General features: G+C 61.6%; 1 protein-coding gene across 2 annotated transcripts; it reads right to left on the reverse strand.

Annotated features, from left to right (window-relative positions):
* Positions 1 to 71: 71 nt before the first annotated feature.
* On the reverse strand, positions 72 to 22,672 carry FLNA (filamin A). 2 transcript variants are annotated; one of them, XM_069463511.1, is made up of 47 exons: positions 22,166 to 22,672; positions 18,930 to 19,178; positions 18,731 to 18,828; positions 18,483 to 18,630; positions 17,349 to 17,467; positions 17,178 to 17,255; positions 16,923 to 17,085; positions 16,639 to 16,839; positions 15,966 to 16,103; positions 15,760 to 15,883; positions 15,497 to 15,633; positions 15,202 to 15,395; positions 14,958 to 15,071; positions 14,723 to 14,866; positions 14,024 to 14,147; positions 13,781 to 13,941; positions 13,605 to 13,695; positions 13,356 to 13,525; positions 13,013 to 13,130; positions 12,631 to 12,893; positions 11,772 to 12,369; positions 11,505 to 11,678; positions 11,264 to 11,426; positions 11,023 to 11,183; positions 10,761 to 10,931; positions 10,261 to 10,384; positions 10,015 to 10,171; positions 9,176 to 9,365; positions 8,994 to 9,017; positions 6,509 to 6,756; positions 6,301 to 6,396; positions 6,058 to 6,160; positions 5,827 to 5,967; positions 5,595 to 5,723; positions 5,244 to 5,417; positions 4,982 to 5,143; positions 4,687 to 4,890; positions 4,458 to 4,610; positions 4,219 to 4,341; positions 3,848 to 4,114; positions 3,575 to 3,712; positions 3,212 to 3,327; positions 2,534 to 2,666; positions 1,574 to 1,750; positions 1,190 to 1,408; positions 899 to 1,102; positions 72 to 564 (listed from the first exon to the last, which is right to left on the reverse strand). In XM_069463511.1, exons 1-47 carry the CDS (start codon positions 22,536 to 22,538, stop codon positions 377 to 379), a joined length of 7,944 nt encoding a protein of 2,647 aa, XP_069319612.1. In that variant the 5' UTR covers positions 22,539 to 22,672; the 3' UTR covers positions 72 to 376. The 2 variants fall into 2 exon arrangements, with proteins under 2 accessions (XP_069319612.1, XP_069319613.1); XM_069463512.1 differs by lacking the exon at positions 8,994 to 9,017.
* Between the last annotated feature and the right edge of the window lie 5,294 nt (positions 22,673 to 27,966).

Here is a 27,966-nt window from a genome sequence, read left to right on the forward strand (position 1 = left end):
CTGTTGGCACCCTTGCTTGGTTGGCCTTGACCTAGCCCCCTGCCCCCAAAAGGCTGCAGCCACCCAGAGGAGAATGGAAGCAAAACTTTATTTCTCTTGGCTGGGGAAGAGAACCAGTGGATGGTCATGCACAGGACCCCCGTCCCTCACTCCTCCCAAAACCAAAGAAGACAGGCGGCGCCACCAAATGGCTTCCTCTGCCCAAGTGAAGGCCAAGAGGCCAGAGGCTGCCGGGAGAGGCAGGTGAGCACAGCGCAGGGCGGGCGGCCACAGTGAGGGGGTGGCTGGGGAGGGGGAGGGTGGGGCTGCTTGGGTAGTGGGGCAGGCATGGGACACGTCTTGTCATGGGAGCTGCTGGCTGGCATGGGCACCAGGCTCAGGGCACCACAACTCGGTAGGGGCTGCCCGGGATATGCTCGTCACCCCACTTGACCACCAGCGTGTACTCCCCCTTGTCCTTGAGCAGGTAGGAGACGCTGTAGAGCCGGCTGCCCACGTGCTTCACCAGGATCTCCTCGCAGGGTGTTCTCGGGCCATGGACTCCCACCAGCAGCATGTTGTTGCCTGAGGCGGGAAGGGGCCTCAGTCACGGGCCCAGCCCCCTTCCTTCGGCTGTGACTGCGGGAGCCCCTCCTCCCCAGCCTGTATCCTCTCCCTAGCCTGTTCGAGGGTGACAGCCCTCCCTAAAGAGCTGCCAGTGCTCTCCCCTACCCAAGCCAGCAAGGAAACTCCAGCTCCTCCAGGGCATTTTTTTGAGAGGCAAAGGAGATGGCAGGGAGGAGGCTCTAGAAGTGTTAGCCGTGCCCCGAAAGGTTCCCACTCCGGCCAGATGCTGGCCATCCTGTTATTTCTGGCCTTCTCTTTCTGGAAGGCCAGGACAGGGGTCTGTGCTGCCCACCTGCTTTGCTGCAATCTACTGTGAAGCTGCTCTTCTGGCCTACGTAGGCCTTGCTAAGCCCCAGGCCCTTGGCCACCACCTTGCTGGCATCGGTAGGACTTGGGCCTAGGGTCCCATGCTGAGGGGCACCGGCAGCTTTGGTCAGGGAGTCCACAAACACTGATGACGTCTCATGGAGGCTGTGGTTGCTGACGAGACGGGGGCCTACAGAGCAGAGTGGGTAGGGCTAAGAGCTGGCTGCAGTGCCAGGCATTGGGTGGGCAGGAACCAGCAGCCTGGCCCTAGGCTCACCTGTGACTTTGGCCTTGAAGGGGCTGCCCCCAATGTGGTAGGGGCCACCATACTTGATGGAGATGAGGTAGCTGCCAGGTGCCATGGGAGTATAGGTGACACGATAGCCCTCAGGGCACTCCTGGCAATCCATCTTCACCTTGGAGGGGCCGTCGATGGTCACTGACAAGGCACCAGCTCCCGCATTGCTCGTGTTCACAATAAACTCAGCTGGGCTCCCTGAGAGCATGGGAGGTCAGGCAGAGAGCCAGCCTGGCCTGCCTCCCTGTCCTCAGCCACCCAGTGCAGGCTTGTCACCTCCAGGTACCTCCTGTTGTCACCAAGAGCTTGGAGACAAGGCCCTAGCAGCTGCATCCGCACTTGAATCTGTGCCCACGGACCTACCTGTGACACCACCTTCTAGGCCTGCTCCATAGGCAGACACCAGGCCTGGGTCCCCTCCATGCCCAGGCTCCCCAACTCGGATCTTGAAGGGGCTTCCAGGGATGTGGGTGCCATTGAACTTGACATCAATCAGGTAAATGCCATTCTCCCGTGGGATAAAGCGCACAGCGTACTTATCTGAGGAGCAGAAGGGTACACTGTGGGCCTGGGGTCCCTCCTCTGTAACCAGCAAATGGAATCTTAGAGGAACAGCCTCAGCCCCGACCCTCCCTGTTTTCTTCGCCCAGTGGCTCCTTGGGGCCCACTCTGCTGCTTCCAGGGCCATGCTGGACACCCACAACCTGCAGCACAGACCTCCTGAAGGCTGAGGGCTGAAGCTTTAGACACTCGAGCAGCCGCCGTTGAGGCTCTTTGGACAGAAATTTTTTACAGGCAAGACACACTCCTCACTGCCTCCTCAGAAAGGTTGCCGTGAACACCACATCCCTGCTGTGTTAACTGGGCTCAGAGCCACGCAGGAACTTACTCCAGGTCATGCGGCTGGGAAGGGGCATGACGAGACTGTGCAGCCAGTGACAGAGCCCACTGGCTCTTCCTGCCCCCAGAGCGGCCACAGGCCTGTCTGTCAGCGCCAGGCCCCTGGCTGTAGGGCCGGGCAGCCCTGTGGCTGCACTTTGGGCCTCTCCCTCTAGAGACTGCATGGTACTGCATGCAGAAGGCCTTCCCAGTGGCTGTGGCTGGCAAGTCAGATCCCCGAGGGCTTGGGTCACCAGTTGAGGAAGGGCTGCTTGGCTGAGAGGGCCCAGGAGCTGGGGCCCAGTCTTGGCCGCTTACAGAATCTGTACCTTCCTTTTGTACTCTCAGCCTGCTTCCAGCCAGCTGGGCAAGGCTTGGGGAGGTCTGCTGCCCCAGCGGGGCCGGGGCAGATGGCTGGGTGGCCGGGCAGGGACAGGGCCTCACCTTGGTCAATCTCTGTGACATAGCACTCCTCCAGGGCTCCCGAGGGGCTGTGTACCTTGGCATCGATTGCCCCCTTGGCCCCATTCAGGCTGACTGCAAAAGAGGCTGGCTGGTTGACCTTTAGCCCTGACTCCTGGAAGCACAGCAGATGCGGTTAGAGGGGTGGCTGGGGCAAGGGAGGAGGGCAGGGCCCCAGAAGCAGGAGGCCCATGGGTGGCACTTACCCATCTGGCATCCAACTTGGTTTAAAGAGGGAGAGCCATTGATTTGCAAGGGACAGCAAGCCATGGGCACGCCCCGCCCCCCGAGCTCCCACGCCCTCGGCCCACGTTGTGCATTCATATACACCCAGGTGGCAGGAAGGGAGGGTGGCCCCACACCGTGGGCAGCACCCAGCCCTGGCAGGCTGTCCCTCTTTAAACCTCAGCCCTGGTGCTCAAGGGGCACAGGCTTCTGTTCAAAGCCTTTAGACCTGAGACACGAGAAAAACTCCACGCGGTGGGCAGGGTACTTCCTGCCAACCCCAAGTGTGGGCTGCACCTGGCCAGAGCAGAGGCCTGGTGCCCAGAGCTGGGTCAGGCAGGTCACTCAACACAGGGCGGAGGCCTGCTCTTTGTGGTGGCTCTGGTCTGGCCAGGCCCAGGGGCCCCAGGCGGGCGGTTTCTCTCAGTGCCTCACCTGAAGACTAGAAACAGTAAGGCGGCGGGCATCGCCAGACGGAGAAGCCACGGGCACCACGAAGGGGCTGTCAGGGATGTGCTCCTCGTTGAACTTGACTGAGACCTCGTAGTCACCTGGGCAGAGAAAGAGCACAAGGCTGCTGGGGGCACCACATACATATCCCCAAGGGCCACCCAAGGAGAGCACACTGGAAAGCCCCAGCTCATGAGCATTTGGGCCTTCTACCTCCCACAAACTGCCTGGGTGGCTCTGGGCCCTCAAGGGGGAGGGTAGGAGCCAGGAAGGGCTGTCTGGCAGCCCCAGGGACCAGCACCCACACTCGGGCCCCACCTCCTCCAACCCCAGCCAGGCTGTCAGTACCTGGCTCCTGGACCACATAGGCCACACCACAGGAGCCATCCTTGCGGTCCTCAAAGGAAATCTCAGCCTTGCTGGGACCCTCAACAGCAATGGCCAGGCCGCCGGCGCCAGCTTCCCTGGTCCAGATACTGAATTCGGCTGTGGGAGAAAGTGTGTTCTCATGGAAAGTTGCCCCCTGTCCTCAGCCCCCTCTAAGCCATCGACGTGGCTGCTGCTACTTCCTCTGCCCGCCCCGCCCAGGAGAGCGAGAGCTCAGCGGGAAAGCAGGCCCACCTGGCACTCCAGCTTCGGCCCTCTCTAGGCCAGGGCCCCCAGCGCGGACCTTGTGGGCTCCTCCTTCCCCCAGGGGCCCCACAGTGAACTGGAAGGGGCTCCCTGGTACATGCTGGCCCTTGTACTTGACGCTGACTGTGTGTGTGCCCATCTCGGCAGGCACAAAGCGGATGCAGTAGGTGTGGTTCTCCCCTTCCACAATCTCGGCCTCGTGGCTCTTGCCTGATGGGCTGGTCACCTGGGCCGTCATGTCCTGGATGCTAATTTCTGCAGGTGGGGGACAGCCTGGTGAGCAAGAGCCCTGGGACCTGCCCCTCTGCTTGGGGCTGCCTGAGCCCCAGGACCCCTCCCCAGCTCCCTACAGCCCCTACCAGGGATCTTCAGGCTGAGGTCACAATGACTGCCAACGTTAGCCACTGAAGGGGCCCGTCGCCTGCGTGTGATGCTCTCTTTCACCCTGCCCTCGCCTGTCACCTTCACAGAGAAGGGGCTGCCTGTAGGAAGAAAATGCAGTCCATGCCCCGCACAGGTTATACACCACAGGTGGCCCTGAGGGTGTGACAAGGAGGGCTGCCAAGTGGCAGGGAAGGCACATGGCTACTGAACTCACCAGGCACATGCTGGTCAGCAAACTTGATGTTGATGATGTAGTTGCCAGGCTCTGTGGGGCAGTAGGTGACCCTGCAGGTGCCGTCCTCCAGGTCCTCTGTGTTGATGTCCACCTTGCTGGGGCCCTCAATGGACAGGCTGAGCCCACCATAGCCTGGGGGATGGACACTCCTGAGCCAGGGTGTCAAGCACAGTGGTCCCACCCCAGCTGGCAGGCAGCCACCACCTACCTGCATCTCGAGTGTCAATGATGAACTCCGCAGGCTCAAAGGTGTGGCCTTCACGGAGGCCCTGGCCCGAGACCCGGACGCGGCTGGCATCCCCGATCTCTGACTGGCTGATCACCACTGGGATGGGGCTGCTTGCCACGTGCTGGCCATTCTTTTTCACATGCACAAGGTGCTCCCCTGTCTCCTTGGGCACGAACGAAATCCCTGGGCAAGGGCAGGGCCGTCAGCTGGGGAAGGTGTGGGCCCCACAGACTCCCCCCGTTCCGAAAGAGCCCTGGCACCCTTGGCCTCTCACCCACGTGGCCGTTACGCAGCCGCTTCAGCAGACAGGGCTCCTCCCGGCCTGAGGGCGGCACCACAGTGGCTGTCAGCAGGCTGAGGTCCGTCTCTGAGATGTTGATGGGGATGTCAGCAGCAGAGCCCACCTTCAGGTGGGACATACGCATCGATTCGTCACCTAGTGGGGGGCAGGCCATCCGTCACTGTGCATCCAGCCACAGGAGACTGTGTCCGCCCTGTCACCTGCTTCCATCACATCACTACTCGGTGCCACCCACCTGTGACCCTGGCAGTGAAGGGGCTGCCTGGGATGTGCTGCTCGTTGTACTTGACGAGGATGCTGTAGTCACCAGGCAGCACGGGCAGATACGAAACACTGCATGTCCCATCCTGGTTGTCAGTGCAGCTGATTTCTGCTTTGGATGGACCCTCGATGGCCAGTGACAGGCCCCCTGGAGAGAGTTGTGGGACACCCTGCTAGGCCTGCATGGGCGAGGAGCCCTGATGGCCAAGCAGAGGCCAGGGCAGCAGGCCAGGGAGCGCCATTTGGGAATGGCTTCTGAATTCAGCCCTTGGCTGGGTCAGGGCCTCCTGGGCACATAGCAGATTGCGAGAGAGCCATTGCTCACCTTCTCCTGCGTCCTTGGTGTTGACGGTGAAGGTGGCAGGCTTGTTGACCACGCCATGGGTGAGGCCGGGCCCATAGGCAGTGACATGACCACAGTTGACGTAATCCACATAGAACTGCAAGGGGCTCCCTGAGGCAGGAAGAAGGACCTCATGGAACGGCAGCCTTGTGTCTCTCCCACCCTCGTCTCTCTGTGAGGTGGGGCGGGGTGGGCAGAGGCAGGGCGAGCCCACCTGGAATGTGCATGTTGTCATAGCGGATGTCCATCTCGTGCAGGCCGGCCTCGCTCGGTGCGTACCGCACAGTCACAGTGCCATCCTTGTTGTCGGTTATGGCGGGCTGGGCCACCTTTCCGGAGGGCATTCGGACCTCCCCTGCAGGGCAGCAAGCAGGGCTGCGGTCAGGGTGGCCCACCAGCACACCCCGGCCTCCTCAGCCCCTGAGCTCCTCCCAGCCCCACTCACCAGTGATCTCTCCCTTCTTGATGGTGAAGGGGATGACGAGGTCAAAGGGCCTCAGGCTTGTCACATCCAGCCCGTTGACGCCCACCAGGGGCCTCTCTGGGGCCTGCAGTGGAGACAGAGGGCCTGGGTGAGGGGCTGGGGGATCTGGGGGCCCTCCTCACATGTAGTAAAGCAGGGCTTCACAGAACACCAAGCTAGCCAGCCCCAGAGTCCCCTTAGGCTGGGCATGCTGGGAGGCCATACCCAGGTCTGCTGGCCCCCCTGGGCGTAGGTGTACTGTGGGGCCAGCTGCTGAGACCGTAACGGGGGCTGCGCCGTGGGCTGGTCCCCAGCCAGAGCCTGCAGGGCAAAGCAAGAGAGCTGGAGACTATGTCGCCACATAGGGGCCCCAGGGGGACAGGCCAGGACCTGCCCAGACCCCCCTGCTGCTCCACCCCCGGCCCCTCCTCACCGTCACTTGGAAGGGACTGTTGGGCACATGTTCACCACCAAAGCGCACGCAGATGACATATTTGCCCGGCTGAGGGGCTGTGTAGAAGATGTCAAAGGTGCCATCTTCATTCTCCACCACGTCCACGTCTACCTCTGAGCCATCAGGGGTACACACGGTGCAAGTCACCTTGCCTTTGCCCGCTGCCTTTGTGTCCACAGTGATCACAGTCTCCTCCCCAATCTGGATGGTGGGGCCAATGCCAGCACCTGGTGGGGCAGGGTGGGTCCCCAAAGGGGGGCCAGAGCATGAGCTTGGGTTCGGGCTGCTCCTGTCTGTCTGCCACCCACACAGGCCTCTTACTGCCACCACCGAGCACAGCCAGGCCTCCCGCCCCACCCTGACCAAGCTGGGATGGCGAGTGGTTTCTCAGAAGGCAGGAAGGGTTCTCCTGACCACCTCAAGTGCCCACGTGGGAGAGGCCCGATGGGGGGCACCCAGGTGCCTGGGAGGAAAATGAAGGGCCCACCCCGGCACAAGTATTGACTGCCACCTCCCTTGCCAGCTCAGCCTCAGCAGGCACCGTGGCCCACACTGAGGAACGCCAGTGCTCTGGCTGGGTCTATGGCTGCCTGCACCCCTTGTGGCCTGGCCCCGGCCCCCAGTGCTGTGTGTGGATGCGGTGAGGCAGAGTCCTGCTGCAGCGTGGGGGGGATGTGACACTCGCCTCCCTACCCCCCAGGCCTGAAGGTGAAACTGGAGTTTCCTGACAACTGAGAATGCTCACTCAACCAGAGGCTCGCGGTGAGAAGCAGCCTGGCGCAGGCGGGGGCAGGGAAGCAGGGAGGCAGTGGGGTTAGCACCCGAGTAGCGCAGCACAGCAGGCTTGGCAGAGTTGTGGCAGCACCCAGGGGGACAGGGAACAGGAGGCCCAAGCCACAGCCACCATTGCTGGGTTGCAAGGGCGGAGCAACTGAGCAGCGTCCAGGGCCCCAGAGTGCCCGAGGAAAGGGGAGGGACAGTGACGTTATGATCTGGGGCTGAGCCGTGGAGGCTTGGGGGGCTGTGGGCTGTGAGGCCTGGCAGTGAGAGCATTTTTTGTAGCCTGGCCTCCCGCCAGGGAAGCAGCTGGGAGCATAAAACCCACTTGAGGGCCAAGTTCAAGGGGACCTGCCACCAAGTCCCCCTATCTGCCAAGGGTTCCTGCTGCACCAGGCTGCATGCTGGCCTTCCGCAGCCCAGGCGCGGCTCTCCTGAGCTCTAGACCTGGCTGCCTGCTACCCATGCAGCCCTGGGAGGCCTCACTCACGCCTGCCCCACATCATCTAGCTAGTGGCACGGACCCCAACCTCACAGGTACCCCGGCTCCCCCCATTCCCCGCCCAGCCCCCAGCCCATCAGCAGTCTTGGCCACTCCATCTTCAAAGTACACCCCCTAATTTGGCTCCCCCATGAAGCCCCATAGCCACCAGCCTGGCCCAAGTCAGCCCTCTGGCTTGCCCAAGAGCAATGTCAGCCCTGCAGCTGGGCTCTCTGCCTCTATTCTGCACACAGCTGGGGAGACTGAGGTCACTCTGAGACTTGCTCCCACTCCCCTGGCCCCCAAAGCCTGTAATCAGCACCCCTCCCAGCACCCCCTGCTCCCCTGCCCTACACACACACACCTGTCATCTCAGATCCCATGGCCTGCTCTACAAAGTCATCTAGCTCCTGCCACAAGACCCTAGCCACCCTCTAACCCTCTCTCTGGCCACTTTGCCCGAGTGCCAGGCCTACAGCCTTTGGAGGCCCTTGAATAGTTGCAGCCTGCTATCAGCATCCCTGGGTGGCCCTGACTAGGGCAGGAAAACCTCCATGCCTAGTTGGACACCGAATAACGAATAACGTCACTGCTGTGGGGACAGGGGAAGGGAGGGAAGGAGGGAGACGGGTCAAAGAGTGCACTTTGGGGCTCTGAGGCTGGGCCAGGCCCCGCCATGCTGGCCGCCCAAGCAGTCGACACTGGCGCTACTGCACTACCAGCCAGTCCCACCCGCTCATGCACCTCCCCCGGCCCGGGACACAGAGGCCCCTGGGGGGTGGGGATGGGGGTCTGTGGATCTGGCCAGGTCTGGGGACTTCCACTGAGTGGGGCAGACCCTTTGTCCCCTCAGCCCACGCAGGAGCCCTGTGCTTCCCTGGGGTGCCAAGATCCCCAGACCCCAGAGTCCCCAGTGGGGTGCCTCTCAGGATGCACCTCACCCCAAAGCTCTCAGCTGCAACCCGAGTTCTCAGATGGGGGAATAAAGGCCCAGAGAGGGGAAGGGCTAGAACGTTCGTGCTCAGCTCCGGAAGCCTCCCTGGGCCCTAACCCTCCAGCCATGGCCTTGTCTTGTGTGGTCCCCCCCCCACTCTGTCCCTGCCTAGAGCTGCAGCTGGAACTGTCCTGGGAATTAGCCCCGAGAGGAAAGGAAGCTGCCCCTCTGGGCAGGAGGGGCATTGGGAGTGGCCCCAGCAAGCAGCTTACCTAGCCCGTGACCTCCGATTGACACTGAGGTGAGAGGGCAGAGAGCAAGGAGAAAGGTCAGGTGAGTCACTCAGGGGGGCGGCCCCCACTCCCACACGCCGCCCCAAGCAGCGAGCCCTTGCATACAGGCACACCCAAGCCCCGTGCGGAGCGCCACGGTGGCCACTGGTGGGCTGGCTCACCTGTGACCGTGCATTTGCTGGCATCCCCAGTGGGCACAGCACGCACGCGGTATGGGGAGAAAGGGATCTCGTCACCGCCATACTTGATGAGGATCGTATAGCGGCCTGTGACATCTGGCACATAGGCCACTGTGTACGTGCCGTCATGGTTGTCTTGGATGTGTGTCTTCTTGGGCTTGCCTTCAGGGTCCTGCGTGGCAGAGCACAGGGGAGGTGGCTGGCCCAAGCCTAACCAGGCCTAGGCCTGCCTCGGGCCCTCCCGAAGGAGTGCCAAGTACCACTGCCACAGGGACAGCCTCTGGGCTTCTCAACTGCTGTGGCCCCACATGGCTGCCTGCACTTGGCATTGTCCTTTATTTCCCCAGGGGGAGAGTCCAGTGTGGAAACCCTAAAATACCCAACACTCCCCACATGACAACAGACATGGCCAGGGAGCTTGGTGCCCATCCTGCTTTACCCAAATCCCTGTGACATTTCTTGGCTCCCATCCTCGGCCCCAGGGCCTGCGTAGGAGCTCACCCGAGAGATCTCAGGGTTCTCTCCTTATACCTGCCCCATGAGAATATTGCAGGTGGGGAAATGGAGGCACGAAAGGCTTCGGTAATGTGCTCAAAGTCGGCGGTGAGCAAGCGTGTGTGTGAGCCTGTGCCTGTCACCTCCATTCTAAGGTACTCACAGCTTTAGCGAACCAAAGGCAGAGGACCTGCCCTTCTACGCCGTCCCTGGTGCAGTTCCCCAGGAGATGAGACCCGAACTGGCCCAGATGCCCCACCCTCCAGCCCCCCAGGCCCGGGCCCCTTGCCTCCCTTTCCCGCTCCTGCAGCTGCGGGCCGGCTCACCGTGATCTGGACAGCCAGCAGGCCTTCCCCTGCGTCCTTTGCATCAATGGTGAACTCCACGGGCAGGCTGGCGGGCACGCCGGTGGTGTTGAGCCCAGGGCCGCTGGCCTTTACTTTGCTTGCGTCGTGTGTAGGCAACACCTTGACCTTGAAGGGGCTGTGGGGCCGGGGTGTCGTAAGTAGTGAGACAGGCTCTTTGCACCCAGCCTGGGCCTCTCCCGACGGGCGGTGGGCCGTGCCTCTTACCTCCGGGGCACCTCCTCTTCTCCATACAGCACTGAGATGCTGTAGGGCCCTTCTCGGCTGGGCACGTAGTTGACAGTCTGGGTGCCATCAGCGTTGTCCACCACGTCCACTGGCTCCACCAGGCCTGGCCCCAGTCCCAGGGACAGAACCTCAGCCAGTCCCCTGGGCCCCCACCCCTGCTCCCACCACACTGGATGGCCAGGCTCAGCCCCAGGCCGAGACCCCCACCTCATCATCAGCTGCCCAACCCTGGGAATGGCCTGGAGCCCCTGTGGCACAAAAGACACCAATGTGGGAGTCACCTTGGACCCTTGCCTGCCTTCCCTCTCATCACATCTGCTCAGTAGCCACATCCTTTCTGTTCCACCACCTCCCGGTCTCCCCACTGGCTCCACTGTCACCTGAGGCTCTTCTACCAACTACCTGCACACCTGCCAGTGTCTCCCCCAGCCCCCTCGAAGAGGACTCTGCTCCTGGCTCCCAGGTATGTGAACACTCACCTTTGGGCCCTTGCACTTTGACCTGCAGTGGGGCCACGCCAGCCTTGCTCGTGTCTACCTGGAAGGACTGCGGGAGGTTGGCGCGGACCATGCCTGGACTCAGGCCAGGCCCAGAGCACTTGACCTTGGATGCATCCGTCACATCATGTACCGGGACCTTGAAAGGACTGCCTGGGGGTTGGGGTAGGGGGATGGCAGCTGCATAAGACAGAGTGGGGACGAGTGGACAGTCCCAGCCACCACCTGGCCACCGCCTCCTCACCTGGCACTTGGTGGCCACCATAGGTGACGTTAAGGCTATAGGTGCCGGCCTCGTAGGGGATGTACTCGACTGAACAGCTGCCATCCTTGTTATCCATGCAGGACATCTTGGCCTCAGAGGGGCCCTCTACAGCCAGGCCCAGGCCCCCTGTGCCAGCTCCCCTGGGCCAGATAGAGAGCTTGTCATCCTCTGGTGTTCCCATGCCCATCAGCCGCCCCTGCCTCCCGGGCAGCTCACTCACCTGGTCTCCACAGTGAACTTGTTGGGCTTGTTCGTGGTGCCGCTTTGGATGCCCGGCCCGTGGACACGCACCCGAGAGGGATCGCAGCCCTCCGTCACGGGCACCTGGAAGGGGCTGCTGGGCACCGGGCTCCCGTCGTAGGTCACGTCCACAGAGTGGAGGCCTGGAGGAGGGCAGGCCAGGTCAGGAGGAGCCCGGGCTGGCCCTGCCTGCCCCCGCCCGAGGGAGCCTCAGCACGTACCCTCCTCATAAGGTGTGTACTCCACTTTGTACGTGCCGTCGCCGCAGTCCTGCACGTAGGTCTCAGTCAGGTTGCCTGAGGGATTGGCCACACGAGCCTTGACGTGTGGCCCTCCGGTCTGCGTCAGAGCCCGGGCATCCACACTGAACTCGGTGGTGGCCTCACGGAAGACACCTACAAAGGGACACAGGGAGGAGGCATAGGGATCTAGGGACCTGGCTCCCCAAGTGCACCCTCCCCCATGTGTCCCATGGTGGGTACCCTCACCTTGGCCCTCAATCCCAGGCCCGTAGCACTGGACGCCTGAGGTGTCCACTGCAGGCTCCACCTGCAGCTTGCTGGGGAAGTTGGGCACGGGCTGGCCACCGTACTTGATGGTGACAGTATAGGCCCCGGGGCAGAGAGGAATGTAGGTGATGGTGTGCGTGCCATCGCCGTGGTCCTGGATGTACACCTCAGCCGGCAGGCCCGCCTCCGAGCGGATCTCGATGGTCAGCTCCGCGCTGCCGGCACTTGAACAATCCACTTGAAACTGGCCCACCTCGCCAGCAGTAGCCCGCTCCAGCCCAGGGCCCGAGCACTTGACCTTGGATGCATCAAAGCAGGGAACTATGTGCGCCTTGAATGGGGAGCCAGGGATGTGGGTGTCAGCGAAGAGGATGTTGATGTTGTAGTCCCCAGGCTCAGTGGGTACGTAGGACACAGAGCATGTGCCATCCCCGTTGTCCAGGCACTCGAGCTGTGCCTCACAGGGGCCCTCCACTGTCAGGCCCAGGCCACCTGTACCGGCGCCCTTGGTGTCGATGGTGAAGCGGGCAGGGGAGCCTGCGCTGCCCCCCTGCAGCCCCGGGCCAAACGCCTTCACCTGAGGGAAGGGGGTGTCAGGAGCCAAGGCCACCTCCCTGACCCCAGACCTCCCGTCTGACCCTCCATCCACCTCCTTTGGCGTTGGCTTCCCACCCCCACCAAACAGGGACACGGGCAGGCCCGAGCTGCCTGCCAGTTGGGCCATCCGTCAGTCGTAAGGACAATAGAGAAACGGCAAGTCTGGAGAAGATGGGGTGCCCCCGGGGCCCTCCGAGAGTGCACTAGACTCCGCCCTCAGGGCCCCCCACATCCCAATTACCTTGCTAGGCTTGGTGGGGGCCACGGCTTCCAGAGGAAAGGGGCTGCCAGGCACGGGCATGCCATCATAGGTCACCTCCACCTCGTAGGGCCCCTCCTCGCGGGGCACGAAGCGCACCACACTGTTGTCAGCCCCCAGGCCTGGCTCCACCTTGCAAGGCACTGCCGTACCCGAGGGGCCCACGATCTTGGATGCTACTTTGCCTTGACCACCGGCACCTTTTGACTTGACTGTGAACTCCTGGTCTTTGCCAACATCCACCTCTGTTGAGATGATGAAAGGAGGGAGAGAAAGAACCGTGAGACCCAGCTCAGGCAGCCCCTGGGGTGACACTCCGGCTGGGAGGTCCTCAGTGACCATGACAAGGGCCCCAACTACTTACTTTCTCCCAGGCCAGACACCTTGATCTTGCTGAGGTCCAGGCTTGGAGACACTCCCACTGAGAAAGGGCTCTTGGGGATGGGATCACCTCCGTAAGTGACATTGACACCTACAGGACCCTGGGAGGGGTACAGAAGTCATGGGTCAGGGCCCTGGTTTCTCTGGCCTGCAGCGGCCCCACCTAGGCTGTGCTCCCCAACACCCCTCCTGGCCCTCCGTGCCTCTCCTCTCCCAAGTGGGAAACAGAGGGGGCAGTAAGCGCCCTGCAGCGGGCCACCTAGGCCGCCATGTGGGGTCAACGACCGCAGTGCAGGGGTGTGGCTGAAGGGGGGCCAGATGGCTACCTGCTGCACAGGAGTGTACTTGACCGTGTAAGTGTTGTCATGATGGTCAATGACATCCACGTCTCGCACCGCATCCCCTTTGGCAAGCCCTGAGAACTGGACATCCAGCTTGCCCTTGCCAGCAGCTTTGGCATTGACCGTGAAGTGGGTGGGTTTGCCAAGCTCCACACCTGAGGAGACACAGTGACCATGTCCCAAGCCCTCCCACCCTCAAGGCCCCCCAACCTCCCACAGGGTACTTGTCCTCACCTGTGCGACTGAGACCAGGGCCCTCGGCCTTCACCTTGCTGGCATCGTGGGAGGGCTCCACTTTGACCCGGATGGGGCTGGTGGGGGTGGCCTGCAAGTGGTGGGGGGAGAAGGGCTGAGAGGGGAGCAGCCCCTTGCACTCCGCAGTCGCGGGGGCTGGGAGCAGCAGCACCTACCTGGTCAGCAAAGAGGACCATAATGGTGTAGCTGCCAGCTCCACGGGGTGTGTACTTGACTGTGAAGGTGTCGTTGTCATTGCGGATGATGTCAAAGTCAATGTCGGCCTCAGCAGGGCCCACCACTCCAGGGGCACACTTGATGCCGATGCTGACATCCCCTGCAGTGGGGGAAGGAGCGGAGGCTGGGACCTCACAGGGACACCCCGCCCACCTGCCCTCCTGCCCACGGCCGGGCCTTACCCTGGCCAGCCTCTGTGCAGTCCACAGTGAAATAGGTGGGCTCATGGGCCTTGAGCCCCGTCTTGGCCACTCCCGGGCCATATACCTTGACCTTGTTTGGGTGGCTGCCAGCTCCCACGTTCACCTGCAGGGCACAGGGGCAAGTGCAAGGGTTTGGAGGAAAGGCAGAGGCTCCCTTGGCCACTGCTGACTGCTGACAGGCACGCGAAAGCCTGCAGCCGCCTCGGGAAGCGTGTGGCAGTTCCTCAAACGATTAAACATAGAGTGACCATAGGATGCTGCAGTTCCACTCCTAGATAACTACATGTCCACACAAACACCTGCACCCAGGTGTTTATAGCAGCACTATTCACAATAAGCCAAAGGTAAAAACACCCTAAGTGTCCATCAGCAAGTGAATGGACAAAATGTGGTCTTCCGTGCAATGGCGTGTTATTCAGCCACGAAAATGAATGAAGCGCTGATGCCTGCAAATGCAGAGATAGAAAGCAGGCCAGGTGCTGGGGGAGCGGGAGTTGGGAGGGCGGGAGGTTCCTTTTAGGACAATGACAAGTCCTAAACTTATTAATAGATTGTAGTGATGGCCGCTCAACTCTGAATGTACTAGAAACCAGAGTTGTCTGCTTTGCCCGGATGAATCGTGTGCCATGTGAATTTTATCTGTGGAGATGGGCTAAAAGCCCATGAGGTCCAGCTCACCCTGAAGGGGCTGTTGGGGATGCTGACACCTCCCCAGGACACCATGGCTGTGTGCTTCACCGGCTTCCTGGGCACATAGGAGCAGCTGTAAGTGCCGTTGCCGTTGTCCTTGACCGATGCCTCCACAGGGCAGCCCTCATTGTCCTGCAAGGAAGGCAGGGGCAGGGGGCCCACTGGTCAATGCCCAGGCCTGGGTGCCCAGCAGTGCTGCCCCCAAGATGAACGGGCACTTCACCTGGACTTGGACCCGGAGAGGCGCCTTGCCACCATGCTTGGCATCCACTGTGAACTCCGCTGGCTTGTTGATGGCCACACCTGTTTTCTCCAATCCAGGCCCACGTGCCTTCACCTGATAGACCACCCAGATTTCAGGGGACCAGGTCAAGGCCACCAAAGCCACAAACCAGGCAGGGTAGCCAGAGGGACAGAGTAACAGAAGCAGGAGGCCAAGACTCAGGCCAGTGCTGTGTGTCCTTTACCCTGTCTGGGTGGAAGTCCTGGGGCGCGTCGCGGATGTCAGCCATGAAGGGGCTGAGGCGGATGTCCTCGCTGTTGCACAGCACGTGAACGGCATATTCGCCAGCCTCCTGGGGCCAGTAGCGCACGTCACAGGAGCCATCACCCTTGTCGTCACATTCGATCTTGGCCTGTGAGGGGCCTTCCACCGAGAAACCTGACAAGAGCCACCAGTCCCCTCAGTGCCCTGGAGCCTCAGGGTGGGCTGCCCTAGCCACCCTCTGTCCCCAGGTGCCCACGCCGCAGCCTCCAACTTACCGAGGGTGCCTACATCGTCCCCAATGGCCTCCACCACAAAGTCTGCTGACTTGCCAACGACACCGCCCTCCAGCCCGGGGCCCCAGGCCCGCACCTTCTGATTGCCACACTCGGTGCCCACCTTCACCTCGAAGGGACTGAAAATGGGAGAACCACACAGGGGAATGCTGAGGGCACTGCCCCGCGGGCCGGGCAGGAAGGTGGGGACGGGAGGGAGGATGTGGAGTGAGCAAAGCAGGGAGAGAAACGCCCAGGGGCCTCACCTGCGCCCGATGTTCTGACCGCCCCACGTGATGGTGACTGTGTACGTCCCGGGAACCGTGGGGTAATACTCGAAGCCATAAACGCCATCGCCCAGGTCCTTCTGCTTCACACGCTCCTCACCCTCTGCCAGACGAGGAAGACCTCAGGCCTGCCCAGCAGCAAACCCGGAGGCCACTGCCACCCACCCCAGCCCCGGCCAACTTACTGGGGCCCTTCACGGTGACCTTCAGCTCCCCGCTGCCAGCACCCTTCGTGTACACCTTGAAGTCAGCTGTCTCCTTCACCCGCACACCTTTGGGCTGCAGGCCCCGGCCAACGGCCCTGCAGGCGCTGGGGTTACAGGCTGTGGGCAGAGGGGCCGGCTGAGCTGGTGGGAGCCGGGGCTGGGGCCTCCCCCTCCCTTGCCCCCCACAGGGACAGGCCATCGGGACTGGAGGGTCCCTCAGAGCTTGGCTGGTGAGGGACATGCGAGAAAGAACTGGAGTGACAGGACCCCAGGACACGGCAGGCCTCCTCCCACCTGCTCCACACCAGCCCAGAGTCCCGCCCGGCCCTCCCGTCCAAGAAGAAGACAGATGCAAGTACCGTCGACCCTGTGGGCAGAGCAGAGAGCGGCAGGTTTCTAGACAGCTGGAGCGAGCTCTTCCGAAGGTGAAAGCGTGGAGAGGAGAGAGATGGAGAGCGGCGAGGAGGAGGAAGAGGAGGAGGAGGAAGGGTCCCAGCAAGGCAAGAAAGACAGCGCGTGCCCAGACAGTTGAAGCTCAGAGACCAGGGGCACCCGGGCAGGGCTGCGGCGGGAGCAGCCCCTGTGGGCTCCCGCTCCTGTGGGAGGCTCGGGCTGCAGTGCCACAGAGGAGGGTGGCCAGGGCCAGGCCTACCTTGGCCAACAGTGACAGTGTAGGGGCTACGAGGGATGGGCACACCGGCGAACGTGACGTGCACTGTGTGGACGCCCTCCATGGTGGGCTGGTAGCTGCAGCGATACGTGCTGTCGCCCCGAGCCTCTAGCTGAGGCACCACTGTGCCTTTCTGTCCTGCAGGGTCCTGGATCACGACCTCCACCTCGCCCGTGCCAGCTCCTGCCACAAGGCACCAGCTCAGCTCCTGTGCCCCAGGGTGACCCTCCCCGTAGGCCAGCCGGGCCTCAGCAGCCTCCCCTCACCTGCTGTGAAGATCTCAAAGTACGTGGTCTTGTTGGCGATGTTGCCGCTGGGCTCCAGGCCGGGACCTTGGGCAGTCACTTTGCCGGCATCACCCTGTGACTTATCCACATACACCTCAAAGGGGCTCTTGGCGATATGCTGGCCAGCAAAGAGCACGGTGACCTGTTCCCGGGAGGGGCAGGCCGTGAGGGCGGGGGCAGGGTCCTCTAGCCGCTGCCTGCAGCCACCAGCCTCCCCACTGGCCAAGGGCTCACCTTATGAGTCCCCGTCACCTCGGGGACATACCAGACAGAGAAGGTACGGTTCTTGTCGTTGTTGGCAGTCACTTTTGCCTGTGGTGGACAGGAGCCCGTGAGCCTTTGCTATCAGCGGCCCCACCCAAAGGGGGCACTACCAGGCCCTCCCCTGCCAACAGGTGGCCCTACTTCCTCCTGGTGTCCGGCTGGGTCCTCCACATACACCAGCACCTCGCCCTGGCCGGCACTTCTGGTCTCCACGGTGAACTCTGCCCGCTTCTTCACCATATTGCCCGTGGGCTCGATGCCTGCCGGGGGAGGGTGAGCAAGCCATGGGCCAGCTACTGTGGCCACAGCCGTGCCCCCCGCCGTCCTCCCCAGACACCAAGGCAGGCAGCGCAGCCGGAGCCCCTGGCCCTTCAGAAGTACCAAGGGAGGCAGCACTCAAGGCTCCGTGCCCCTGCCTGCCGGCCGCCCAGCGGGCACATTCCAAACTGGGCGAGTGAGTTCAGCACAGGCCCGCACACCGAGGCTAGCCTCCGGACCCGGCGCTGCTCCTGCTGCCGGGACAGGCCTGTGCCTGTTTTCTGGAACGCTCAGGTTTGCCGCGCTGGTGTGGCTGCCCAACCCTTTGCCCGGGCCCCTGCTCCCGTGTGATCCCCCGACTGGGTTTCAGGTCCCTGCTACCACAACCTGGTTCATTTCCGTTTGAAGTGAAATGGGTCCTCCCTGTGGCTTCACCACAGGTTTGGTTTTTTTTTTTTTTTTTTTTTGTTGTTGAGACAGAGTCTCACTTTGTTGCCCAGGGTAGAGTGAGTGCCGTGGCGTCAGCCTAGCTCACAGCAACCTCAAACTCCTGGGCTCAAGGGATCCTCCTGTCTCAGCCTCCCGAGTAGCTGGGACTACAGGCATGCGCCATCATGCCCGGCTAATTTTTTCTATATAGATTTTTAGTTGTCCATATAATTTCTTTCTATTTTTAGTAGAGACGGGGTCTCCCTCTTGTTCAGGCTGGTCTTGAACTCCTGACCTCGAGCGATGCACCTGCCTCGGCCTCCCAGAGTGCTAGGATTACAGGCGTGAGCCACCGCGCCCAGCCTTCACCACAGGTTTAAGTGACTTCAAGAACTTACCGGCACCCTCTTGTCTAGTCAAGTGACCAGTTTTAACCGGTCCTAACCCACTCCCGTCTGACTCTTGGGTGGTGTTTCATCACCTAGCCACTGTGTGACCCAAGATCCCTTGGGACCTCCAAGTTGAGAGAACTCTGTCCCGTGGGGAGGACAGCGGTACACAGGTGCACCCCCGGCTGGGCTCCCTCACCTGGCCCGTAGGCTCGAGCTTTCTTCGGGTTCAGTTTGGGCCGCAGCGGAGCCCCTGGCTTCAGCTTGGCTTTGGGGAACTGGGACAGGTAGGTCATGACAGAATGCTCATCCACATTTGGGTCCACAATCTCCTCAGGGGTGATCACCTGGCATAAGCAGAAACCAAGAGCCACTGGGCCTCTGAGTCTCTCCCCACGGCAAACACGGCCCCCCAAAATCCTCAGGCCGGGCTGGGCGGGGGCGTACCTGTGGGATGCCCAGCCAGTCGTCCGCCTGCTGCATGGCTTCCCGCGCGTTGTTCACAGGCTTGCTGGCGTCCCAGGAGTCCCAGTCAGGACACAGGCCTGTGGCACAAGGCAGGATGAGTCCGGAGGCTGCAGGACCCCCTCGCAGGTTGCCCACGGACAGCCCCAGCCCCATCGTCCCCACCCCCGTGCCCCCTCACCCGGAGCACAGCTATCCACAAGGGCGCCCAGGGCCCGGCCACTCTGCCAGTCCCGACTGAAATTGGTGATGGGCAGCTGCGGCAACTTGTTCTGGATCCAGCCCAGGAGCCGCTGCTTGGGTGTCTGCTTTTTGGCCTCCTCGTCCTCCTCCTCATCCCACATGGGCATGGAGATGGAGTAGTGCAGGATCAGGGTCCAGATGAGGCCCAGGATCAGCTTCAGGTTCCCATCCACGATGGCCTTGCTGTCTGTGAGGCAAAGGAGCGCAGTGATGGGCAGGCAGGGCCAGGATGGCATTCCCGCCCTGTCCCCACAGCCTTGGAGGGGCCAGACAAGGGGTCAGCTCGCTCCCAGGCTGTGGGGTCAGGGAGAATGGGGAGTCCCCCTCCCAGCCAGGGGCAGGGTGTGGATCAGGCCCTCTCTGCCCAGGGCCCCTATGAGGGTGCCAGAGGGTCTTCAGAGGGAAGGAGACTTCTGGGGAGACATAGACACACAAAGATAACGCAGTACAATAAGGGGGGCATTGCTGGCAGCCCCAGGGCCCAGAGGGAGGGCAGAAAACAGACCTATTCTGTACACAGCTGCCAAAGTGGGGGCCCACCACCCATCTCCAGGGGCCTATGGGGAACCAGGAGTAGTCCAGCCCCAGCTGGCCCAGAAGCCAGGGCCCTGACCTCAACAGCTGGGCTGGGGCCGAGGAAGAGGAAGACTGGCTGGCACAGGGTAATTGGGAAATATAATTGCTGCTCCGGGGTGGGTGGGTGGTGTGAGGCAGGGGAAGTAGAAGAGTTGGGCAAGGACCCTTTGGCTGAAGGGGTTGAACCCCACCCCTCCCCACTTCCTCTCCACCCTGGAGCCAAGCTGGGGGTCAGGAGGCTGCAGGGGGCGGCTATGGGCCCGGCTTGGGGGAGGGGCCGGGAGCCCAAAGGAACGAGTGGCTGGACCACATGGCCCTGACTCACTGGGACCCATTGGGAAATGCTGGGGTGATGGTCAGGAGACATTGTAGGGGCCCCATCACCCAGCCAGAGGAGGAGGGAGTGGGCTGGGTGAGCCTGGGTTGGGCACTAAGGGCCCTGCTTGTGAGCTTGGGTGGCAGAGGCCTTGGGTGGAGTCCCCATGTCCCGCTGCCTCAGCACAGCCCACTTGTTGCCGCCTACTGTCTGCCCCACTTGCCACCAAACGGTCCCCTGCGCCTCAGGCAGCCACCATGCTCACCACAGGGGAAGTGGTTAGGGCGGGCACCCTGCACCCCCATCATCATGGCAACCCCTCTGGGCTCCACCCAAGGCCACCCCTGGGTCTCAGCCTTCTCAAGGGGGGTGGCTGAGGCTTTCTAAAAGTTCATCTTTGGAAACCCTGTTGGCCTGCCCCATAATCAGAGAAAATACTTGTCTGGCGAGTCAACTCATGTGGGCAGGGGTGGGCCTGGGAGAAGGGAATGGACACCATCAAAAGGGCCATCAATGGCAGGTGGCCTCCCAGTCCAGGCAGTACCTGGGGGAGCAGCTGAGCTGCTCAAAGCCGAGCAGCTTCCCCTGTTCCCAGGTTGGTCCTGGCCCCCAACAGCTGCCTTTCGCTGTCCCCAAATGGCAGGAGGGAGGGTGGGGAGGGGGATCCAAGGGAGAAGACCAAGGGCACAAGGCCAGGACACAAGGCCAGCCAAGGCTTCCCACCAGGCCCCGACCCCGAGAGTCCTGGGTCTAGTACAAGAGCCCACAGTGACCTGCATGAGCAAAGCAAGGCCTGGCCCCCCAGCCCTGGTAGGTAGTGCTGGGCCCTCCCCCTGGTCCATATTAGGCCAACCTATGCCCGGCCCATCCCCCTACCAAGAGAGGGTGGGAAGGACCAGGGCCCACGGCTGGGAGACAGCCTGGCTGGATGGCCCCGCCCCATCCCACCCCCTTTCCCTAGCCCAGGGCCAGCCGGCCCCCTCCCTCCCCTAATCACTGCTGCTTTCCAACATTTTTTTGCCTTATATGGCAAAGCTCTGGGAACTAGGCCTGCTCCAGCCAGCTCACAAGGAGGAGGGGAGAAGGGAGGAGGGAGGAGACCCCCCCCAAAAGAGCTGGGGTGTGGCCTGCCTCCCCACATCCGGTTGCCCCCCCACCCAGGACTCAGAGATGACTCAGCTTGGCTAGACAGAGGCTGGAACTGGGGGGTGGGCCTCCGCCTTGCCTCAACTGGCATTCCAAAGAAAGAACTTCTGCTCTTGGGACCTACTCTCTGAGTGGCTAGAGGAACCCAAGTCTTGGTCCCTCACTTTCTTGAGCCCAGCAAGGACCATTCCAGAGCCACAGGAATAACTGGAAGGTCCCTTTCAATTCTGAAGAAAAGCGGGTTCATTCCTCTCCCTGTTACACATTCCCTCGAAGTCACCAGTTCTGCTGCCTGTCCCCTACCAGCCCCCATCTTGAGAAAGGCCTGGGATGCTGCAGTAGGCCTGATCGATGCCAGCCTCTCCAGCCCAGTGACACAGACACTGGGCTGGCAACGGGCCAGTGCACACTGGAGCATCTCCCAACAAACTCCTGCATTCTAGATGCAGAAAACCAAGGCCTACATGGAAGCAAGAGTTGACTCAAGATGAATGGCAAAGTTGGTGTCCAAGAAGACTACCAGCCAGGTCCCTCACTCAACCACGCCCAACTCACCTCCGGTGCAGTTTTGCTAGCTATGCCTCTCTCTGGCCCCCAAGTTCCCGGAGGGGGATCTAAACTGGGAGTTGGAGCCATCTCAAATGGGTAACCCATGTTCCAGGGACAGAAGAAGCCCAGAGCCATAGACAATGGGACCCACAAGCTCCAGTCTCCACTTTGGAACCACAGGGGCTCCTGAAGGCTACAGGGCCTTCTCTAAACTGCTGTAGGGGGACAACCCAGGCCTCCTCCTCCTTGGGGATGGGGCTCGGGGTGCAGGGCCAGGAGCCTGGCCAGTGCCCGGCCCCCAGGCCCTCTCCCACCACGGCCGCAGCGGCGGGGGCGCGGCCTGCGGAGGATGTGAGCTCAGCCTGGGCGCGGGCCAGCCGGGGCGCAGCGGGCGGGGGCACGTAGCGGTTCGCACACCCGGCCGGCCAGCCCGCCCGCGCGCCTTTGTTCTCGAGGCCCGCGTGGAGCAGGGCAGTCCGGGGGGCCCAGGGTGCTGCGCTGCAGCCAGGGAGGGGGGATTTGGAGGGGCCCAGGGGGGGATGGAAGGACGCACGGAGTCCCCGTCCCCGCCCGCCCGGCGCCCTCACCTATGGACACGAGCTTGATGCTCTCGCGGTCCAGGAACTCGAGCGCCACCGACACATTCTCGAGCTGCATCTGGCGGAAGGTGGGCCGCTGGTTGTGCTTGCGGTGCATCTTCTTCTGGCTGAGCACCTCGAGCAGTGCGATGAGCCGCAGCCCGTCACTCAGGTCCGTCTGCAGGTTGGCGATGCGCTTGCTCACGCACTTGAGGTGCTCGTTGCACCAGCGCGTGAACGTGTTCTGCTGGATCTTCTTCCACGGCGCGTCCTCCGCCAGGTCCTTCTCGGTGGCCGGCATCTCGGCGTCCCGCGTGTCGGCTCCGCCGCCCGGAGCCGCGCCCGCCGCGCTCTGGCCAACCCGGGAGTGGGAGCTACTCATTTTGAGGCGCGAGGAGCCGGGGGGCGGTGCTGTAGCCTCTGCGAGGGGACGGCCCTTCAATTAAAGTCGCAGGCACCTCAGCGCGCACACGAGGCGAGGCAGAGAGCGGACGTTGAGCTGCGGAGAGAGCGAGCCCTTTAAATGCGGGCGGAGGGCGGGGCCAGGAGGCGGGCCTCCCGCGGGGCGGGGCCGTGGGGTGGGGTTTCGGGGCCGCGCCCGCCCCACCCCGCCCCGCCCGTTGGAATGCCCCCACTGGGCCCCCGCTCCCACCGATGCGACCCGAACGTCAAGCGTGTAAGAAGGTCGATGGGCCCCGAAAGGGGCAAAGATGTTCCCAGGCCCCAAAGCCTCGCTCCAGCCCTGTAGAAAACGCGCCCCAGAGCAAGAAAAGGCCGAGTAGCGTCCGGCACAGGACCGCTTGGCCTCCAGTCGGCACGCCTTACAGGGACTTTCCTTCCCCAAGGCCCCTGCGGGGGGTGGGGTGGCTGTGGTCCCTGAGTCACTTGGGCTCCGCCCCGTCCCTACACCCCACTCGCGCCCCCTGCCTTCGTCCCCCTTCCCCAAGCTCCCGGCTGCCCAGGCAGCAGCGGGCAGGGGCCGGATCCTAAGAGCAAAGTCTTGGAGAGCGCCGGCCCCGGCAGGCGCCGCTGGGAGCGCTTTGTCTGCGCAACGCCAGGGAAGCGGCTGCCCGGCTGGGTCCCGCAGAGCCCCTGCCCCAGGCCTGCCCTTCCCGTCTGCACAGCCCTCGCCTGCGCACCTGCGCCCGCTGCTTCCCACCGCCTCCCTCTCCCCTTCCTTTCCTCTCCCCTTCTCTCCCTCCCTCTTCCCTCGCTCCACCCGGGAGGAAGTGGGGCACTGGGCCAGGAGGCCGCCAGCACTCCAGGAGCAAGCAGCCTTCGAAGGGGCCCGGGCAAGCCAATGGGCACGGGCAGAGGGCGCCGTGTCATGCGTGCAGAGGCAGCGTAGTGTGTCCGCCTAACCTTCCATGCTGTTCACCTGGGGCCCGGGCGGGGGGGTGGGGAGGGGGCTTTCCTCTTAAGTGAGAATGGGCCCTAGCCCAGCGTGACCCTGGCCCAGAGTGGCTGGGTAGGGGGCTGAGGGAAATGGCCTTCCAGACCCAGAGGACCCGCTCAAAGGTTCTCATAAGGCTTGGCAGGCTGGGTCTCGGTAGGCTTCAGGTGTGGTGGCAGGTACAGAGAGGGCCCAAGGACAAGAGGGCCAGAGGACCAGGGGTAGGGGGAGTATGAAACATGTTGCCAAGGCTTGCTAAGAAGCCTGGATTGTGTCCCCAGAGCAGTGGGAAGCTATTCACTCAAAATGAATTTTCTGGTAGATAACTGGAGATGGTGCAGAGGCTGCTTTGCTGAGACGGAGGCCGGCAAAGGTACAGGGGCAAGGGCACTGTTGGGGACACTCACTGCCACTCTCTTCAGTCAAGAGAAGCCAGCCTACCTATGGCTTCTTCCCCAGAGTGGACTCTTCCTCTCAGTCCTGTGTACCTCACCTCTCTAGGATGTTCCCTCCTCTATGTCTTTTTTCTAGAAAGGAAGGTCTCTGTCCATACTGCTTCATTCTAGTATTAATTAATTTATCTGCTAAAGACCAGTGGGAGAAGGAAGCCCTGGGTTGGCCAGCATGTCATGCCCAAATATGGTTGGCTCTCCCATAGCCTTGGTGGTGCGGTTGCAAGCCCAGCCAGCATCCCCCCTGCCTATCAACACGTTCACTTCGGGGCTTCCTGTAACCCCGCTGTTTTTCCCCACCAGTGGTGGTTGGGGGGGATCCAAACGGCATTTTCTAAGTACTGAGGCCCACCCCCTGTACACTCTCTCCTCTGCTGACCACTTTCAGACGCACCTACACAAAATGCACCACGCTGTTGTGTCTGGGAGCTGGGGAGGTGGGAGGGAGAGCTGTGAAGGCAGACCCCATGCAGATCCCTCCCTGCCAGGCTCCTTTCAAGACAGACTTAAAGTTGTCCTTCTGATCCCCGTGCCCCACTGAGAAACAAGTTCCCAGGGCTGGAATTACATTAAAAATTGCTTCTCTCTCCACTAAGTGCTATCCAGCTAGGTCATCTGGGTTCGTTCCTTAATGTTCAGGGAGCAGGGAAACTGAGTCAGAGTAACTGACCAGTACTCAGTTCCAGCAGAAAGGGTGTCAGAAGGTGGGTGTCCTGGCTTCCAGCCCTAGGTTTTCCCTATTTAGAGAAAACAAGGAATGGGAGTGTAGAGGGTTCTTCTCCAGAGGGGGACACAGTATCACCACCAGATGTCGCCCGATCCCAAAGCCCCCAGATCGGACAGTCCTGGGAAGCCAAAATCCAGCTCTTTCATATTTTCCCTTATTTGGAGTAGATTCTTGGACGTTAGACACACCCCGCCCACCACACCACCCCCGGCCCTCAGACCCCAGGCCAGGCCCTCCCACGGGGAGCTATAGCCCCAAGGCCAGGGGCTGTTCAGCGGGGATCCTTTAGGAGTCCTTTCCAGGCCTTTGTAGCCAGGGGGCGCCAGGAGGGAAGGAAACAGAAGATTGGCAAGGTGAGAAGAGACCTGGGCTGGTGCAGCAGATGAGGGGCCCCATTTTCCCAGCTCCCACTTTGACAGTGCAGCCTGGAGCACTTACAAATGGGCCTGCCAGCGGATTTCACCTAATTTCCTGGCCCAGGTGGCATGGGAAACTGGGGACTCTGCTGCTCACATCTTGGCTGGCAGTGAACATCCAGCCCAGAGCCAACCTGGGACAAGGCCCAGGGCCCAGGGCCCAGCAGAGGAATCTAGCCTGGCCACACCCCTGCTATGGCTCCACAGCAGTCCCAGAACCAGCTCCCCTGTGTCCAAAGCAGCTGTGGACTTGCACCAGCAAGGGACCCACCCTCCCAGCGGGCACACTGGCTTAGAAGTGCCTTTCCAGGGAGGGGCCGCTCACCCTCAGCCCATGGGAGGTCCTTGTGTCCTGGGGTCTTTCCCACAAAGTGGTCGCTTCATGGGCAGCTGCGCAGGCGCCAGTCTCCTGCCAAAGGCCCAGACACCCTCTCTCTCTCAGGGACCCCCATGGCTTTGGGCTCCCACACTCGTGGGACAGACACTGCCCATGGGCAAATTACGGAAAGCAGTCCCCACACACTCACTCCCCGACGCCAGGGGCGCCTCCATCGCGCTCGGGCACCCCAGCCGAACCTGGGCGCGAGCCGACGCCTGCATTCTCGGACCTCTCCGCCCGCCTTCTCCACCCTCGTCCCGGCCAGCGCGGAGCTGAGCTGCGGAGGCCTCACCTGCTGTCCCTGCGGGCGGGCGGCGACCGCGGGGTGGCGCTCAGCTTGCCTTTGCGCGGGTGCCAGGCGCCTCAGGGCTCCGCGGGCGTCCGCTGCGCGCCGCGCGCCTCCACGCGAATGGGCCACCGCCACCCGCCTTCTTGTTGGCCGCACCCCCGCCCCGCGCCCGCCCCGCGCCCGGCCCGGCCCGGCGAGAAAGCCTTAATTGGTAAAATCGCCCAGGAGCCGGGGACGGGGATGGGGGGGGCGGGGACGCGCCGTGAGCTCCAGCGACCCGGCCGCCTGGCGTCGCCGCCCCCCATGAGCTCACCGCCCCTCGAGGGCCGCCAGGCCCCGGGGAGGGGTCTCGCTTCCAGCGCCCGCAGGGTCTGCAGGGCCCACATAGGCCCAACTGCAACGACGCTGCATGGCTGAGTTTGGGGCAGCCAAGCGATCCCCAGCTGGAAAAGCCCAGCCCCAAGGCCACCTCCTCCAGGAAGCCACCCACAGTTACAGCCCCCTGTCTCTGCCCCAAGCCTGGGCTGGCCAAGCAGGTCGGATTCTGCCCCCCCAGGATGGGGGACAGCAGGCTGTTGCAGGTGTTCACTGGGCACCTACCACCGTGAGGCTGGACCAGGGACCAGAGCCCTGTGATGAACAAGCTGGGCCTGGGGCTGCGCTGGAGGCAGCAGCAGAACTTACTGAATTACCAGGGGCAGATTCCGTGCAGTCCCAAAGTCCAGGAGTGCGCAGCAGGGTGCGGCCAAAGGGCCAAGTGTCTGTGAAGCTGGTGGGCACAGCCACACCCTGGCACTGCCAACCTCTCTCTTCCTCTTCTACGTGCCCATTTCCTGGTAGCTTCAGATTCAGCTCAAATGTCACTTCCTTGGGGAAAGCCACATAAAGCAGTGTCATTTTAACATTTTGCCCAGAACCCCGAAGAAGAATTATTTTACATTTTGAGCCAGCACACAGACACAAACGCAGACATATGTAACTGAAACAGACGTTTCACAAAACAGTACTTCCCCTTACTACCTGTAAAGTACTCTGATATTTTTCTATTCCATTCTACTTCATTTAAAAAGAGAAAGAAGAAAGGGAGGCAGGGAGGGAAGGAGCTTGGCCACACTTGCCAAGTGAACTTGGCAATACCCAGTTTAACACTAATAGCAAGGTGCTGGCCATCTTCTGGGCCTCACTGCATCTGCTGCTGCCTTTGCTAGCTCTGCTGCTGCTGACGTTTCTCACCTTGACTCACCGTGGAAACCTCCAACGGTCCCAGGGTCTCTGCCTGCCGCTGCTCCGTCCAGTGGGAGGCCCCTGCCGGGAGGGGGGGCGGCAGTGAATTATCTTCACTTGCTGGACGAGAAGCCTGAGCTCAGGCCCATGAGGTGGCTGTGCTGGGGTTCACAGCCAAGGCTGTCCTTTGAGGGGGGAACCCCACCTACCCACGGGCACCACAATCCAAGCCAGGGGTACAACAGGTGGGGGGAGCACAGAAGAGGTGGTGGATGCTTGGCTGAGTCTCAGGACCCCCACTGTATTTGAGCCCTCTCTTTACACTACTGTCTTCCCCCCACTCTAAACACAAGCAGTTCCTTGTCTCTACTTTTTCCAGGTCTGGGGAGGGAGGGATGAAGGTTTGTACTGCACCAGCTGTTCCCTGGTGAGGATCATAATAAAGATATTTTCTTCCTGTGTTGAAGATGTCGGAAAACTGCTAGAATTGGCTCCATTCCTGCTGCAAAGCCAGCCTGAATCTCCAACCAGCCATGCCAACAGTAGTAACAAGATGAACCTATGTGTGTTCTAGGGCTTGAACGCAAGGCTTCTGGTTAGCTAACCATTCACCATTTTCCTTGGTTTTCACAGTCTTCAACACATTGATGTCGCAGTAATCATTGTCTTATGACTTTTGTTACCATCTGAGCAAATATTTCAAAGCATTTGAATACAACTTAAAAACCCCAAAATCTTTAAAATCCTTGCAGAGAAAAGCTAAATATTGTTTACTATTAAGATTCTGAGCTTAAGGAAAATGTGAACAACTCAATGAACAATCATCTCTTTGTACACAGATACTGAAAAATATTTTCATGTTGATATTTTTTCAACTTTCAATCTTGCTAGGATTGCAAGTTACACAATACTGTATACTGCTTAGAAGCC

Source organism: Eulemur rufifrons, chromosome 30 (assembly GCF_041146395.1).
Source record: "Eulemur rufifrons isolate Redbay chromosome 30, OSU_ERuf_1, whole genome shotgun sequence".
Taxonomy (NCBI): Eukaryota; Metazoa; Chordata; class Mammalia; order Primates; family Lemuridae; genus Eulemur; species Eulemur rufifrons.